The sequence below is a fragment of the Felis catus genome, chromosome B3, assembly GCF_018350175.1.
Source record: "Felis catus isolate Fca126 chromosome B3, F.catus_Fca126_mat1.0, whole genome shotgun sequence".
Taxonomy (NCBI): Eukaryota; Metazoa; Chordata; class Mammalia; order Carnivora; family Felidae; genus Felis; species Felis catus.
In genome coordinates this window covers 48,405,740-48,423,804 of record NC_058373.1, presented here as the reverse complement: position 1 = coordinate 48,423,804, position 18,065 = coordinate 48,405,740, and the positions used below count along the sequence as shown (strand labels likewise).

Genomic DNA, 18,065 nt, shown 5'->3' with positions numbered 1-18,065 from the left:
TTAGAGCTATAAGAGACCTCATACTCTTTCAATTGCCTCATTTTATAGATAACACATCTGACAAAAAGAGTGGTGAAAACACCTTTCCAGGTCACAAATTTAATGACAGATCTATTCCGTTGATCCTCAGTCCAGAATTTCTTCAGCATATCACATTTGCTGGTATTAACAACCTTTTAATAAGTTAATATTTGCTTCCTTATAGTTTTATAGGGTTATTTCTGTTATAATTATCTGGATTTAGTGAAAAATTAACACTTACTATAAATACATAACAGAATTTTCACCAGTGGAAGGGACTATATCTTATTCATTATATCCTCAGAACTTAATACAGGTTCTGGCACATAGCAGGTATTTGACAGGTTGTTATAAGTTAAGAGAATGAACTTTACAGACTTGGGTCACATGTACTCTTAGCTTTTCTTAAAAAGAAAAAAATCTAAGCTTTTCTTAAAGAGAAAAAATCTAAAGCTCTTCAGTTTAACTTTGTTCCCTTGATTATTTCAGACATTTTTCTCCAGACTTTCTCTGGCTCTATGTTCCTTAAGGTTAAGGAATCAGAATTTTGAATGAAGATAAGTTTCCTTTCTAGAAAGTATAGTAAGTGTGGTAGTGTAGTCCCTTTGCATCATTTTACACTGGTTAACAACAGCATTTGACACTTTTCTTTCAAACTGTAGAAGTACAACACATGAATCGTTGGTGGTTTGACATTTAAATACCCAGAGAATGTTGTTTTTATTTACTCTGCCAGAATAAATTCCATTTTCAGTATCAATTATAAAAAATGTTAAACAAAACTAGACTTGGCAACTATTAAATTTTTTTAACCAGAAAGGTCCATTAGTCTATACTTTTGTTTCCTGTATTTAAATAAATTATCTGTACAATCGACATTATTTGAGCATCTAATATGTACAAGTCACTGAACTCCCTCATTCATGAATAAGTAATTCACAATATTCCAGAAACTTATCTTTTTTTTTTTTTTTGATTGGTACAGAGACACATTGGGTAAGTTTCGAACACATGAAAAAGGCCCTTAAAAAGTTTTAATAAAAAACATGTTTTAATTTTCTCTTATACATTGACTTATTTATTGCCTTCCACTGTCCTAGACCTAGGCAGACCCTTCCTGTCATCCTTAAGAACTCTACAGAGACGCTCTTATTTAGCAATCTTTTACCATTATCATGCTACCCTCCAACATCCCTTCTATCATCCAGAAGAACTCTAAAAGAATCCTTTTATTCAATAATCCTGTCCTTTATGATATATGCTACCAGAGAAGCTTAGAGATAGGAAGAATCTTAGAAGTATCTAAGTTAAAATCCCATATACCAGAGTGATATTCACCAAGAATAAAACAAATCACTGTACCCAAGTATAGTGCTTAAGCTCTTTAACACATCAGCATGCCTAATGTGTACACATGATACTTACTTGTACTCATCATAGACTTCCTGTTTGGGCAATGAAGTCTCAGGATGTTCTTCTAGGGTATTCCGAATCCAAGAAAAGGCATGCATTTGCTGTGCCCGACTAGATGACACGGCATTCTGATCACTAACCATAAAACAAAGACATGTTTTAGCTGAACCAGACAGCAATTCGTTGATAATTTTTGAGACAGCCTATAAGCTCCACTAAAGAATTGCATGTAAATACAATTGTAAATACATGTAAATACAAATGACCAAACCAAATTCAGGCCATATAGTAAATGCCCCATTATCTATATACAAATTGTCCACCTGTGGTTGTGAGCCATTTTCTACAGCTAGTGACTGACTGAAGTTATTGCTGTTCCATCCCTGTACCATCCCTTCCCATGCATGGTCTCTAGAGTGGCATAGGTGATGGAGCGCTGACAACATAAAGTATTTGTTTCTGTGACAATTACACAGATTAAGTGGATATTTGCTCACTTACTTGCCTATACGTTTACCTAACTTACCAAATCATCAAACTTTTAAAATAAGTTATGGAAACAATTATTTTCTATTTGCTTGGCATTTTCAAGTAACTATTCTGAAATCTTATTAAGCACTCTATGCTCCAGAATGCAATTCATACCAGAGAGATCCAGAGAGGACAAATCTCCCTCTACAGTCCTTCTCTAACTGGCCCCCTCCCCAGGCCATTACTTCCATTAAACATCCTCAGTTTTTACTGTAGGGCAGCATCATTTATAAACTAAATCCATAAAAGGGACACCCAAGATAGCATGAGGGAAGTTCCTCTATTGATTCTGACATTCATCCCAGCTACCTATAATAATTATTTAATTCCAAAGAAGATACTAAAGAAGTTTCTAGGACAAAAAAGATGATTAAAATGGTTATGAAATTTGGTTTCAGGGAGAAGAGGTAAAAGCAACAGAATTTTCATGCTATTTCTTTTTAGACACAATTTTAAAGTAATAGAAATTTAAGTACAACTTACATGAAAGAAATGCACTTTGAGAAATACTTAAAAGGGTAAATAAACCTAAGAATAGAATGCATGAACCAACAACTTCTCTATTTTCTGGATGAAACTATTAATTTTTTTTTTTTAATGTAGGCTTAATGCAGGACCTGAGATCAAGACCTAAGCTGTGATCAAGAGTCAGATGCTTAACTGACTGAGCTATCCAGGTGCCCCTATTAAATATTTTTAATAATGAAAATACAATAATATCCCAAAACACACTTAAAATATCTTCTGTTTAAAATAAATTCATGTTCCATATATGTAATTTCACTTTTTTTTCTTTTATACTGTGCTCTGTTTACCTGGCAGTAACTACAAAAAACTCCTGCAACATCATTCTTTACAATACTTAACTGTTTATTTTCTGCTTTTCTGTTCAATTTTCACAATCCCTCACACTGCATAAATATATTGATCTGTTTAAAAAATAAAACCCAAATTGTATTTCATAGCATTTACTCAGGTACACAAATGAATCAGAAAAAACTATAGGTAAACACTTACCCAAATATGATCAAAGACTAAAAAAAAAGATCTGTTTTGCCATTCTGTTTCCTGATGGTTTTAGAAATAGCACACAACAATAACAACCACAACACACACTCCCCGCACAGTTCTTAGGGATGTCCTACAAACACTATAATTAAGGCAAAAAACAAGAGATATACCTTTTCTCTCCATTGCTGAGACCAGAAGGCAGCTGAAGGTAGAGGTAGAGTTTCTCCAGGTCTGTAAAATTCTCAACTTCTTTCTGGTTACAAAAGATTAAAAAGAAACATCATTTTAAAAACACTTGTTTATCCCTCAACAAAATTTACTAATACCTGTGTACTACTGGTAGGAATGTAAATTGGTACAGCCATTGTGGAAAATAATATAGATGTTTCTTAAAAACTTAAAAGTAGAAATCCTATATGATCTAGTAAGTAATTCCACTACTGGATATTTACCCAAAGAAAATGAAACCATAAATTCAAAAGGATGAACACCTATGATTACTGCAGCATTATCTATAATAGCCAAGATACAGAAGCAACCTAAGTGTCCAGTGATAGATGAGTGGACAAAAAAGATGAGGGGTGTGTGTGTGTGTGTGTGTGTGTGTACACACACACACACACACACACGAATATTACTCAGCTATAAAAAAAGAATGAGATCTTGCCATTTGTGACAACATGGATGGAACTAGAAGGTATTAAGCTAAGTGAAATAAGTCAGAGAAAGATAAATACCATGTGATTTCACTCTTATGTGGAATCTAAAAAATAAAACAAGCAAAAATGAGCAGAAACAGACCCATAAATACCGAGAACAAACTGGTGGCTGCTAGAAGGGAGGAGGTAGGGGGATGAGCAAAACGGGTGAAGGGGACTGGAAGTACAGCCTTCCAGTTATGGAATTAATAAAGCACAGGGATGAAAGGTATAGCATAAGGAATATAGTCAGTGGCATTTTAATAGTATTGTATGGTGACAGATGGTAGCTACACTTGTGAGCATAGTGTAACATATAGACTTGTCAAATCACTATGTTGTACGCCTGAAACAAATGCAACATTGTGAGTCAACTATACTTCAATAAAAATAATAACAATTAAAAACATATTGACTGTTTAAATTTAAACTAGATGAGTCACCTGCCAAAGAAAAAATAAAGGTTTTTTTCTTATCAGTAAAATAATAGATAAGTTGTTTGATAAATATATCTCACATAAAGTTACTAAAAGAAAATGGTAATTTCCTATTAATTCTTATATTCTAGGTATAAATAAAATCAATGCTTAGACAAAATAGTATTAGAGGAAAGGTCTAGACTAGAAGTCAAAAGAATATTCATTCGTTAGTCTTAACTTAACCATTTAACTGGCTATGAAACTTCAGTGCTCCGGCAAATTTTCCCTACAACTGTGAGACGGATGACAGGACTTCTATGATCCTTTTCTAATTCTCAAAAACCTACAACATGTGACTGATGATGATACTCTGCATACAGGGACAGAAATGAAGTTTAAAAATACTGAAGTACTACCAACAAACCTTTCCACACAATGCAGATTTAATTATTCACAGAGCTACAACCATGGCTGCTATTTGGAGAACCTACCTGTAAGATAAGCTGTAGCTATTCTGCAACTACATCATTTTGTCAAAATAATTTCTGCTATACAGAGGACTGTAGAACTTTCTTTCGCAGCTCAGTTTGCCAAAAGTAGCTTTAAATGTGCCACAAACTCTGTTACAAAAATAATACAGTGAAATTTTGGTAGCCTAAAAGAAGTCCATTGCAATTGAAAATGTGGACAAATAATTGGTACTCCTGGTAACAGAATTTATTCTTATCTAATAAAGCACAGCTTAAACACATATCCAATTTTAAAAAAGTTTAAAATGATATAACTTAGCCTATTCTTAGTCTCACCAGGATTTATCTATAAAACAGTTTAATCCTAGAATTCATCCACAAAAATCTACGTATTTTTCATTCTACTGTTTTATGGGAATTTTTGCAATTAGCTCTCACTCTAATACCTAATATATTTATCAACAATACCATGTATAACTCTCCTCTCAACAAAGGAAAAACCAAAACACAAATAGACATTTTCTTCCCAACTGTTACTTAACACTTTCTTTTCTCCAGATCCCCAGAATTCAGTTTTGGAGCATGCTTAATTTTATTCCTTGTCATGCTCTCCACTTTAATCCTTTATTTAGTCCTCTTAAGTCTTTCCCACACATTCTTCCAAGTCTCTTTATTTTCTCTGCCCCTACATTAGTCTAAGTCTTCAGTTGTCTGTCTTTTAACAATAAAGAAGGATTCATTTACTCATTCATCAATTTTATTTTCTGCCATGTTTCACAAATGATTTACAGTAATTACAAACTTACAGTGAACCTATGTATGAACCTATGTTCATACACATATGAACAATGCAACAGTCCTTGTCCTTAAGGAACTTACAAAGATTTGTCATTACTAAAAACGTGCAAAACTAGGGGCATCTTGCTGGCTCACCCAGTTGAGCATCTTGATTTTGGCTCAGGTCATGATCTCTCATGGTTAGTGAGTTCGAGCCCTGCATCAGGCTTTGCACTGACAGCATGGAGCCTGTTTGGAATTCTGTCTTTCCCTCTCTCTCAAAATAAATAAACTTAAAAATAGTTCCTAAAATACTTTCTGTTGAGTATTGTTAACATCACCCAGTTAATCTCAACAATCCTTATCATATTAAATCCAACGTAGATTATGTTACCAAAAAACCTTATTATGTGCAAAGCCTGAGAAAATGTAGTACAAATCATCATTTTTGGATAAAGAAAATGCAGTATATGTGTGTGTATAAAACAGAATACTATTCAGCCATAAAAAATAATGAAATCTTGCCATAAGTTTATGATAACATGGATGGACCTTGAAGGCATTATACTAAGTGAAATAAGTCAGACAGAAAAAGGTATATAACATATGATCTCATTTATATGTGAAATCTGAACAATAAACAAATAAAACCAAAAAAAAAAAAAAAAACCCAAGCTCATGGATAGAGATAGATTGGTAATAGCCTGAGGCAGGTGGCAGGGCATGAGCAAAATGGGTGAAGGGAGTCAAAAGGAACACACTTCGAGTCATAAAATGAGAAAGTCATGGGGATGTAATGTGCAGAATGGTGACAAAAATTAATACTAATGTATTATAGGGGTGCCTGGCTGGCTCAGTCAGTAGAGTGTGTGACTCCTGATATCAGGTTGTGAGTTCAAGCCCCACACTGGGTGTAGAGATTACTTATAAATAAAATCTTTAAAAAATACTACTGTATCACATATTTGAACATAGCTTAGTGAGTGGATCTTGAAAGTTCTTACCAAAAAATATTTTTTTGTAGCTACGTATGGTGATGAATGTCAAATGGACTTACTGTGTGTCAACTGGGCTTACTTATTTTGCAATATATACAAATGAGGACTCATTATATTGTACACCTGAATCTAATATCATGTCACATTAATTATACCTCAATAAGAAAAGGAAAATATATCATTTTTGATGACTAAGAATAAAAAAACTTCATAGAGCTTGAGAAACCTTGGATTCTGTAATTTGCAAATTAAACATATACTAGAGGAAAAAAGAGAAAATTCCAGAAAAGAGGAGAAATTCCAGAAGGAATTCAGAAGATAATCCAAATCAGGAGAAAGTGCCAAAGAAGGGATTTAAAGACAGAAGTCAGAAAAATATTTTTGAAAAAGATCAACCTCACTGTCCTATTTTGGGTTTTTTTGCCTTTAAAACAATGAAAAGTTAACTACTGATTCCTATTTCATCTATTATGTGGGACTCAACACATAGAAGAAAAAATATTGAGAATTTGCTAAACCTGATATCAAAATTCTGTGAAGCAAATGGGAACAAATGACTCAAGTGTGTAGTGATGGCATTCAGGTCTAGCAAGGCTGAGTTCACCATGAAAATTTTTGGTTTCAGAGATAATGTGTCACTTAAAGATAATCATTGGCTTCCAAAACAATGACTAGTGGTGTAGAAGACTTAGCCTTGCTTGATAATCAAGGCAAAAATATGTTGCAAATATGTTAAACATCAGATTATTTGTTATGCTTTGTGAAGATTTAAATGTCAAGAAACATGTTTTTCTGTCCCACGTTGAGATTTGTTGGTTGTCAAAAAGAAGTACGTTTGGCTGGATTTATGAAATGAAGAACAAAGTTGCTCCATTTTTAGAACATTAGAAAAAAGACCAACTGCCGAAACTTTTAAAAGCTGTAATTTTAAAATTTAGCCTGAAAAAGAATGAAGTACTGATACATGCTGCAACATGGATGAACCCTGAACACATTATGCTAAGTGAAAGAAGCCAGACACAAAAGGCCACATATGATTGTACCTCTATGAAATATCTAGAATACACAATTCCACAGAGAAAGATTAGTGGCAACCGGGGGAGTATGAGAACTGATTGCTTCATGGGTTTCCTTTTGGGGTGATGAAAATGTTTTGGAACTAGATAGAGGTAGTGGTTATGCAATATTGTGAATATACTAAGTAAGTATCACAGGGGCACCTGAGTGGCTCAGTTGGTTAAGTGTCCGACTCTTGATTTCAGCTCAGGTCATGATCTCACGGTTCATGGGGTCGAGCCCCACGTCAGACTCCATGCTGATAGCACAGAGCCTACTTGGGATTCTCTCTGTGTCTCTCTCTGCCCCTCCTGCACATGCACGAGCACTCTCTCTCTCTCTCTCTCTCTCTCTCAAACTTAAAAACTAAGTATCACTACATGTAAATTTTTTGTGCTGTGTATTTTAGGTCAATAAAAAAATTACAATTTTCAAGAGCTTGACATATTTGACAGATATATCTGAATACTTGACTTTAAACTTCAAATAACAAATATCAACATCCTTATTCCGTAGGCTTTAAAGTTTTCATTTTCTTTAATTGAAGAAGTCTCAAAGCAAAATTATTGAAAATGATTTCAAGTTTACCTCAAATATTATCTAGTTGGTTGAATGAACCATGGTGATAATTTCCTACTATTGTGATTGAAGGTTTCTTCTGAAAGCTTATGAGGACCTCTCTCTCACACATTTCAATCTTTGTATGAAGACATACAAAAGGAAATCTTTGAACTAAAGTTTGATTTAGATGTCAAAAACCTTCCAGGAAACCACTTTAAACTTAATTTTGCACATGACCTAGTTAGTGCTTTGATCTTTCACATCCTGAACAGAAGAGCCTGTAGCAAACAATCAGATTCAGCATTCAGTTTGATATCATGTGATCCAGAGGGGGAAAATAGGTATAAATGTAAGATATACAAAATCAAGTTACTTTTGGAGGTTCAAGGTGGAGTTTGGTATTCAAGTCCTACATTCAATCCCCTTCCCTTCTGAAGCTTTGGCTGATAAAGAATATTCATTCACACCAGGAACTAGTAGCATGGAGCTATCTAATTCCTTCTATGAGGTGCAAGTAAAGTGGTAAAGAGAACAAGGGATAGAGACAGTGCTCATCAAACATTCCACTTGCTCACCTACACTTCTCAGCTTCCTTTGCAGCCATGAACTGAGCAGAAATGATTATTTCATTTCTCAGCTGACATAATTAAGAATCAATGTGTCAACTCTGTTCTTTTCTTCCCTTTGTGAACCTTGGAAGCCATGTATTTCACTGGTGAAACTGTAAGATGCAGTGTCTCAATGTGGGTTCCCAAGGGACCACGTGGAGCAAGGACCTCCAAAGATTTGTGCTGTACATATAATGTGAATGAAAGTAAATTTTTGCAGTTATGCCACTGGTATTTCAGGCATACTTTGTTATGGCAGCACAGACTAGCCCATCTTGAGTAATACAGAAAGTTAGACTTTTCCTTCTAGCACTTTTGAAAGAACTGAAGATCCCTTTTCTATATGTAGATAAAAATGTGAGGAGGGGGAAAGGATTCCTTTCTGTAATCACAAAATCTTTTACTCAATCATTTTTAAAATGGCATTTAATTTATTGTGAAATTTCAAATTAAATTAATCATGGATATAAGATATTTATATTTATCAAAATGGGATATAAGCTAAAAAAAAAAAAGGTTGAGAAGCACCACTTTAGAAGATACAGCCTTCATGTTCTCTTCCACTTAACTTTTATTTCTAAAAAAAAACACACAAAAACAAACAAAAAACTAGTTAAAAATTCAACTCTAATAATTTTGGACACATGATCCTGTAATATATGCCTTTGTCCCTCTACTTTGGGCCACAGCAATTATTCAAGAATTTATACCCAATTAATTTGCACTTACTGCTTTTTTGCATTTACTATTCAAAAAATGATTTTCAGTGTCTAGTTACACCTTCCCCCTCAACTAGATTGAAGATTCTGGTTTGCCCAAAGTCAATCACCTTTTGAAGCAGAATCCTGAAAGATAAGACAGAGCCAGATGGGAATCCTTCTAATACTTTAATATCCCATTTAGTTTTTTTTTTAATTTAAAATTATAAAGTATTTCAAACAACATACAGGAAACAGGTACATATGCATCACTAGTCATATTTAAAAGACGCTAACTTTTTGCCACATTTGCTCCAAAATTCTTTCACTTTTAAACAGATTATACAACAACTACATGGATAAAAAAAACCAATTTGTTCATTTCTTTACTGACAGACAGTTATCATAAAGTTTCACTATTTCAAATAGTGCTACAATAAAAATCCTTTATTTGTGACTGCTGTATCTTTGTGTAAGAGCTTTTTCTATGGTACATACTTAAAAGTAGAAATACCTGGCCATAAAGGGTGCATATCTTCAACTTTATTGGGCATTTCCAAATTGCTCCCCCAAAACTGTTGTGCCAATTTATATTTTCAGCACCAAAGCTACAATTTTTCTATATCTCTGTTAAAGCTTAAGATTTAAATGTTAGCCACTCTTATGGGTACGAAAAAGTATTTCACTGTCTTACATTTTCTGATTGAAGGTGAGACTGAGGATCTTTTCATATTTTTTTATCATTTGAGTTTTCTCTAATATAATTGCTATCAAATTTTAGCATGCATCAGAACCACCTGGAGAGCCTGTTAAAAACTCCAGAGTTTCTGATTCAGTAGGTCTTGAGTGGGGGCCAGAGAATCCTGATTTCTAATACATTCAGTTCAGTGATGCTGATACTGCTAGTTAGAGTATCTTATCCAAAGAACCACAGTTGAAGAACATTTAAAAATGAGGATATTTGTCATAGTCCATGTACTAATCCGCCATTGGCTATAAGTGCTGCTATTACATTTTCCTAGTTGTAGCTTGTCTTTTCATTTTGTTTTTCGAGTCTTTGATGCAGAGAAGTTTTTAATTTCCAGGAAGTCAAATATATCAATCTATTCATTGATAACCTGTGCTTTTTGTGTCTTAAGATCCTTCCCTGTCCCAATGTCATAAAGATATCCCTCATTTTCTTTTTAAAGTTTTGTCTTCCACAGTTAAGTCTTTAATTCCCCCGGGATTTATTTTTCTCATATAAAGTACGGTTCTAATTACAATTTTCCCACAAGGATAGCTAAATGTTCAGTATAATTTATTGAATAATTCACCAATTCCCTTATTTTTCATGCTCCATCTACTATGGGATTCTTGTCTATTCACAAGTTTAAAAAGGGATGCATGCAATTTTTACTTTTAGCACTTAAAAACACCTTTTTCTGAGGTGGAATTTAATTTAGAAAAAAAATTATCTTTAAGAGTAATATAGCAAAATGTATGATTTACTGATTGTTCTTGAACTTGTGTCACAGAGACTTTTCATATAAAAACATCATCCAGTAGCTGATTAATATAGTAATAAAGCATCTTTGATAGAGCTTTTATAAATCTGAGTTTAAGAGGCACATTTCCTATTGATAAATAATATGAATATGACCTATATTATATGTTATAAATGAAAGCAGCAGCTGCTACTTGAGCTTGATAGACTGACCCTTCAAGTTCAATTTATCTAAAGCAGTGAGATAGAGTAGTAAGGTGTAGAATATAGAATTAGAAGGCTTAGAGCCAAATTCCAGATTTGCACTCATTAGCTTTGTGATATTAGGCAAGCTGTTCAAGCTGAGTAATCTGTATAAAATGCTCATAAAATTTTTGTGAGGATTAAAAGCAGTTTATAAAATACATTTATAATAGATATTATTATTATTATACAAATATTATTCTGAATTAATTTAATTGCTTAAAAGATTTTGCTGGAAGAGTTTATTATTCAAATTCTATCAAAAAGTACATAATCTTTTATCTCAAAAAGCAAGATATCTTAAGAAATTTAGGAATTATTTAGCTTGGTGACCTCCACTAACGGGAGGTACATTGTAAGAGCAAGGCTCCTAGATTTTATATGTAAGCGACACATTTGCCCATAAGTTATTAAAGGCCACGTTCTGCCAGTGCTGACTTTCTGTTGGGTAAATGCAGAAGAGAGTTGATACTATTCCTTCCTAAGCCATCAAGATGAAATAGAAATTAGAAATTACTTCTGACAACAACTGTGCTAGTACTAGACAGAGAGGAATCAATTTAAGCAGAATAGGTCAGAAATAAAAGCTTTTCCTAGGTTGGACTTGGAACAAAATGTGTAACGTTCCACTTGTCACCTGTAATTAAAAAGACTTGAAAAAATATTCTATAATTCAAAAACTGAATTTATTTTTAGTGTTTCTGCTTATATGCTCAGGACATCTGCCTCTAAACTACCAATACGTACAGGATGGATTACTGAGACCCAGGTAGAATTTCAAACGTCTGATTACCAGAACTTGAAGCCCTTTCAGCAGATGGAAAAGAAATATGTTCCCAGTATTTACTATCATGGATATAGTTACAAGGTAGTCTGAATGGAGAGATCTGCTCCTGTTTTTAGGGAGCATCTTGAATCAGGTTTGCTCTATAATTTCATGTTAAAAAAAAAGGAATTTCTCCGGTGTGAAACCAATTCTCTATAGTGATGTGTTTCTTGTTATGAGACTTCCCTCTCAGGTGTTATTCAGAGTTTTGTTTTGTTTTAATAAGGTCATAGAACTGGGAAATGGCTGATGCTTAAAAGAGCATAACAATTAAAGGCTTAATTGAGAAGTTTTCAGGTAGATCCTTGATGGTGAAATGACATCTGAGGATCATCTTTATTTCCAGAAGAAGAAATTCTTCCATTGAGATGTATAAATACCCTTCAAAGAACTGGCTAGGTTGACAATGACTGAGTTCTGGTGGAAGATGACCAACCAGGGTATCATGTCCATTATTATTCTTTAATCTTTACTTTTCAAACTGGTATCAGAAAAAGGTCTTTTTAAAAAGTTTCAATTTAAATTTATATTTAGCACAGTCAGCTTAAAATCCAGAAACCTAAATTCTCCAGCTTGACTGTTTCTTCAGTTAATCATGTATGGAGGGAAAAAAAAATACACTGATAGGATAATCATGCTCGAATTTGCCTTTAATTTTTTGAACAAAAAAGCAAAAAACAAAACAAAATGTAAAAAAAAAAAATCCAATTTCTTCCCCTCAGGTGACACTAATTCAAGAGCACAGAACTAAAAGTCCTCTTCACCAGCATCACTGACAGAAGGACTAAAAGGGGGAAAGTAGAAGCTTTTTTTATAGCTTTTTTTAATTGATGGAAACAATCACATACCTGATATTATATTCTCTCAGGCCCGAGCAGTTGTGAAAGCTGTCCTCCCACAGGATTGAATAAGGAAGACAGAGAAAAAGGTCAAGGTATGAGGACTCTTATTTTTCAATCCTTGTTTCTTAGAATTCTTAATTTTCAGTTTCCTAACTTGCTATGATAGAACCATAGTGGGCATGGGGACGGGATGCGATCTTCTTTTGAGCTACCTGCTACAAACAATGTAAGATGAAATTATTTTTCTATTCTCAGTCCTAGAAAATATAAATCAAATGGGAAGAGTAATTTTTATTATATTTGTATTATTGTGAGAATTTACTCTATTTGTAAATTTACTGATTTAGATATAAAATGAAAATGGTTTAAATTTCTGTTCAAAATATTCTGCTCTGAGATAAGGAATGTGACCTGAGTTCATTTGAAAGACATTAATTACTAAGGGACAGCTTAGAAAAAGTAAAGCAAGGCTGACAAGCAAACTCCAGCGAAACCCAAAATTTCTTACTTTCTTCTAATTCTGCTGGGTGAATTAAAGAATCCATGGCCATCTGAAAACAAACTAATGAACAAAAAACCCCCTTCAGCTTGCCTCAACTGCAATCAAACCTAGAGAACTTCCCACATCAAGAAGTCCTGAAGGGCTGCAAGGTAAGCACCGGAAAATTCACACTCCAAGTGGGTAAGTAAGGTATTTCTGAGTAGATACTGTGTCATAGGTTAGGAAAGTTCTGCACATAAAATTGGAAACAGATTAAATCATGAAAAAAAAAAAAGTTAAAGACATTGCCAAGGACATCCAAACATCTAACTGTATCTAACAGTGGTCATTTCAATGAATGTACTTTAAAATATACTGGTTTTTGTACGTGTGTGTGTATTTATTTATTTATTTATTTATTTATTTATTTATTTATTTATTTATATATGAAATTTATTGACAAATTGGTTTCCATACAACACCCAGTGCTCATCCCAAAAGGTGCCCTCCTCAATACCCATCACCCACCTTCCCCTCCCTCCCACCCCCCATCAACCCTCAGTTTGTTCTCAGTTTTTAACAGTCTCTTATGCTTTGGCTCTCTCCCACTCTAACCTCTTTTTTTTTTTTTCCTTCCCCTCCCCCATGGGTTCCTGTTAAGTTTCTCAGGGTCCACATAAGAGTGAAACCATATGGTATCTGTCTTTCTCTGCATGGCTTATTTCACTTAGCATCACACTCTCCAGTTCCATCCACGTTGCTACAAAAGGCCATATTTCATTTTTTCTCATTGCCACGTAGTATTCCATTGTGTATATAAACCACAATTTCTTTATCCATTCATCAGTTGATGGACAGTTAGGCTCTTTCCATAATTTGGCTATTGTTGAGAGTGCTGCTATGAACATTGGGGTACAAGTGGCCCTATGCATCAGTACTCCTGTATCCCTTGGATAAATTCCTAGCAGTGCTATTGCTGGGTCATAGGGTAGGTCTATTTTTAATTTTCTGAGGAACCTCCACACTGCTTTCCAGAGCGGCTGCACCAATTTGCATTCCCACCAACAGTGCAAGAGGGTTCCCGTTTCTCCACATCCTCTCCAGCATCTAGAGTCTCCTGATTTGTTCATTTTGGCCACTCTGACTGGCGTGAGGTGATACCTGAGTGTGGTTTTGATTTGTATTTCCCTGATAAGGAGCGACGCTGAACATCTTTTCATGTGCCTGTTGGCCATCCGGATGTCTTCTTTAGAGAAGTGTCTATTCATTTTTCTGCCCATTTCTTCACTGGGTTATTTGTTTTTCGGGTGTGGAGTTTGGTGAGCTCTTTATAGATTTTGGATACTAGCCCTTTGTCCGATATGTCATTTGCGAATATCTTTTCCCATTCCGTTGGTTGCCTTTTCGTTTTGTTGGTTGTTTCCTTTGCTGTGCAGAAGCTTTTTATCTTCATAAGGTCCCAGTAATTCACTTTTGCTTTTAATTCCCTTGCCTTTGGGGATGTGTCGAGTAAGAGATTGCTACGGCTGAGGTCAGAGAGGTCTTTTCCTGCTTTCTCCTCTAAGGTTTTGATGGTTTCCTGTCTCACATTTAGGTCCTTTATCCATTTTGAGTTTATTTTTGTGAATGGTGTGAGAAAGTGGTCTAGTTTCAACCTTCTGCATGTTGCTGTCCAGTTCTCCCAGCACCGTTTGTTAAAGAGGCTGTCTTTTTTCCATTGGATGTTCTTTCCTGCTTTGTCAAAGATGAGTTGGCCATACGTTTGTGGGTCTAGTTCTGGGGTTTCTATTCTATTCCATTGGTCTATGTGTCTGTTTTTGTGCCAATACCATGCTGTCTTGATGATGACAGCTTTGTAGTAGAGGCTAAAGTCTGGGATTGTGATGCCTCCTGCTTTGGTCTTCTTCTTCAAAATTCCTTTGGCTATTTGGGGCCTTTTGTGGTTCCATATGAATTTTAGGATTGCTGGTTCTAGTTTCGAGAAGAATGCTGGTGCAATTTTGATTGGGATTGCATTGAATGTGTAGATAGCTTTGGGTAGTATTGACATTTTGACAATATTTATTTTTCCAATCCATGAGCAGGGAATGTCTTTCCATTTCTTTAAATCTTCTTCAATTTCCTTCATAAGCTTTCTATAGTTTCCAGCATACAGATCCTTTACATCTTTGGTTAGATTTATTCCTAGGTATTTTATGCTTCTTGGTGCAATTGTGAATGGGATCAGTTTCTTTATTTGTCTTTCTGTTGCTTCATTGTTAGTGTATAAGAATGCAACTGATTTCTGTACATTGATTTTGTATCCTGCAACTTTGCTGAATTCCTGTATCAGTTCTAGCAGACTTTTGGTGGAGTCTATCGGATTTTCCATGTATAATATCATGTCATCTGCAAAAAGCGAAAGCTTGACTTCATCTTTGCCAATTTTGATGCCTTTGATTTCCTTTTGTTGTCTGATTGCTGATGCTAGAACTTCCAGCAGTATGTTAAACAGCAGCGGTGAGAGTGGGCATCCTTGTCGTGTTCCTGATCTCAGGGAAAAAGCTCTCAGTTTTTCCCTGTTGAGGATGATGTTAGCTGTGGGCTTTTCATAAATGGCTTTTATGATCTTTAAGTATGTTCCTTCTATCCCGACTTTCTCAAGGGTTTTTATTAAGAAAGGGTGCTGGATTTTGTCAAAGGCCTTTTCTGCATCGATTGACAGGATCATATGGTTCTTCTCTTTTTTTTTGTTAATGTGATGTATCACGTTGATTGATTTGCGAATGTTGAACCAGCCCTGCATCCCATGTATGTGTGTGTTTTAAGGGCTTAATTAATAATAAAGAAGGAAGCTGCAATTCTGAAACTGAAATAATGAGTAACATGGTAGCAAGTGTCATGGCTACATAAGTGCCCCGATGACCAAAGATTAAACAAAATCTGAGACAAGGGCATATTGCTAAAATATTCATATAGTAGGTCCTAGGGTTCAAACAGGCAGAGGGCACATAAATTGATAGATTTGGGTCCCTTCGATACAGGACTCAGAGGAGGGCACTAGTAACCACAGTTAAATTCTACAAACAAGTGATCAACATGGGATGATCATTTGGTACTTCTCTGGATCACTTAGGTGAGGCAAAGGTTATTATCAACATCTGCATCCCTTACAAAAAGACCCCAGGGTTCTACCAATGCTTGGGGTTGGAGGTGTGGCACTAACAAGAAGGATACAGTTTAGGTCTTTCTAGTCACTTTGTTTTTAATTTTTTCAGCATGGGAAGAAAGAATGGTCCCCAAGAGCACAGCTATTATGTTCTAAAATGGATTTCTAGTTGATTCTTCAAGATTTTAAAGCTACAGCCTCAGCAAAAGTGTAGGCCATAGAGAGATGAAAATTCAGTTCTGTAATTGCTATCTCTGTTTCTAATAAACTTTCCTTTTTTTTCCCTTAGTTGACTTTTCTGCAAGTTTGAAATGACTGAAAATGCAAAGACAGAAAAACTAGAATCCTATAACAATTCATTTGTTTGCTATGAGACTATGCTTTTGTTGTGTTATGCCATTGTTATGAATATAGAGATAGTAATAAAATTGTGTTTCTTTCAGGTAATGGTGAGAGATAGCTATTATTCTTTCCTATTTTTCTTTGTGACAATAAAATGAATTTGAAAACTAGCTGACAATGGTTAGGGCATTCTTAACAATTATGAAAGAGAAGAATCACTAGAACTCATGATTTGGGCCTTACTGGCAATTTGGTCCACTTGAGTCCTTAACAGGAGGAAAAAAAAAAAAAAAAAAAAAACCACATTATGACTATATTGTCCTCCCGTACAAAGAGAGGATAAAGTAACTCATGATTAATGTAAAAAAAATAAAATAAAATAAAAGGTTCAATATCCTCTAAATGGCTTGGCCTTGTACAGATTATTTCTTTATGATACTCAAAAAACAAAACCAGCTATTTAAATCTGGCCCTTTTGTTAAGTCTTCTACCCTGCCCCGGTAAATTCTACACAAAAATGCTTTCTTTTGAAAGTTACCCATTTCTTTACCAAGTGACTGAAAGCAAAAAGTCAGATTCTGAAATAGGTCTTTACTTACTAACAGTAACCCTAGGGTCACATCCCAAGATAAACCCCATAACAATGAGCCTTTTTCAAGCTACAATGTATTTTAATTAGATACTGCAAACAAAGTTTTTTGTTTCAATCAAGTCTGGGTTAGTAAATTGACCTCAGTCACCATTTAGCATTCATTCACCATTTAGCATTCATCACAGAAAGGATGTGGGGTCAGAAAGCATGATTTCTCCTGTAAAGGAGGGAAAGGAGGAAGGAAGCCTTCCAGTTGTATTGACCTCATACATGCCCCCTCAATGACGTATTAAACACCTCTGGAGGGCAGGAGAGGACAAGTACCTCCTTTTCTTCTTCTTCTTCTTCTTCTTCTTCTTCTTCTTCTTCTTCTTCTTCTTTTTTAAAATGTTTATTTATTTTTGAGAGAGAGAGAGCATGAGCAGGAGAGGGGCAGAGAGGGAGGGAGACACAGAATCCAAAGCAGGCTTCACGCTCTGTGCTGTCAGCACAGAGCCCAATGTGGAGCTCAAACTCATGAACCGTGAGATCATGACCTGAACCGAAGTCAGATGCTTAACCAACTGAGCCACCCAGACACCGCCATATGCCTCTTCTTTAAAAATTGTTCCTTGGGCAAGTTATTGAAAATTATGTCCAGCAGAGTACCGTCTGTCTTAGTCCCACTCTAACAGCATTAGTTTGGTTCTCAAGGAGCAGATATACTACATTCTCATGTTGCATACATCTTTTAGTTCCTGCCCACTCACTTCAGCAGTAGGCACACTCAAATAACTGGCTTCCAACCAAAGACATTAACCATGGGATAGACTTGAAAAGTTTAAAAATTAAATGAGAACATTCA

The 18,065-nt window shown here is 35.0% G+C and overlaps 1 protein-coding gene across 4 annotated transcripts in view; it reads right to left on the bottom strand.

Moving 5' to 3' along the window:
* RFX7 (regulatory factor X7) overlaps positions 1 to 18,065 on the bottom strand; it is a 133,026-nt gene that overhangs the window by 44,837 nt on the left and 70,124 nt on the right. For 3 of the 4 annotated variants that reach the window (XM_045059273.1, XM_045059274.1, XM_045059275.1), the window contains exons 4-5: positions 3,147 to 3,229; positions 1,447 to 1,569 (exon numbers count right to left, since the gene is read on the bottom strand). In XM_045059273.1, coding sequence (XP_044915208.1) covers positions 1,447 to 1,569; positions 3,147 to 3,229 — 206 coding nt within the window. Of the gene's footprint in view, positions 1 to 1,446; positions 1,570 to 3,146; positions 3,230 to 12,664; positions 12,689 to 18,065 lie in introns of those variants that run through there. The other variant, XM_045059276.1, reaches the window with a different exon arrangement.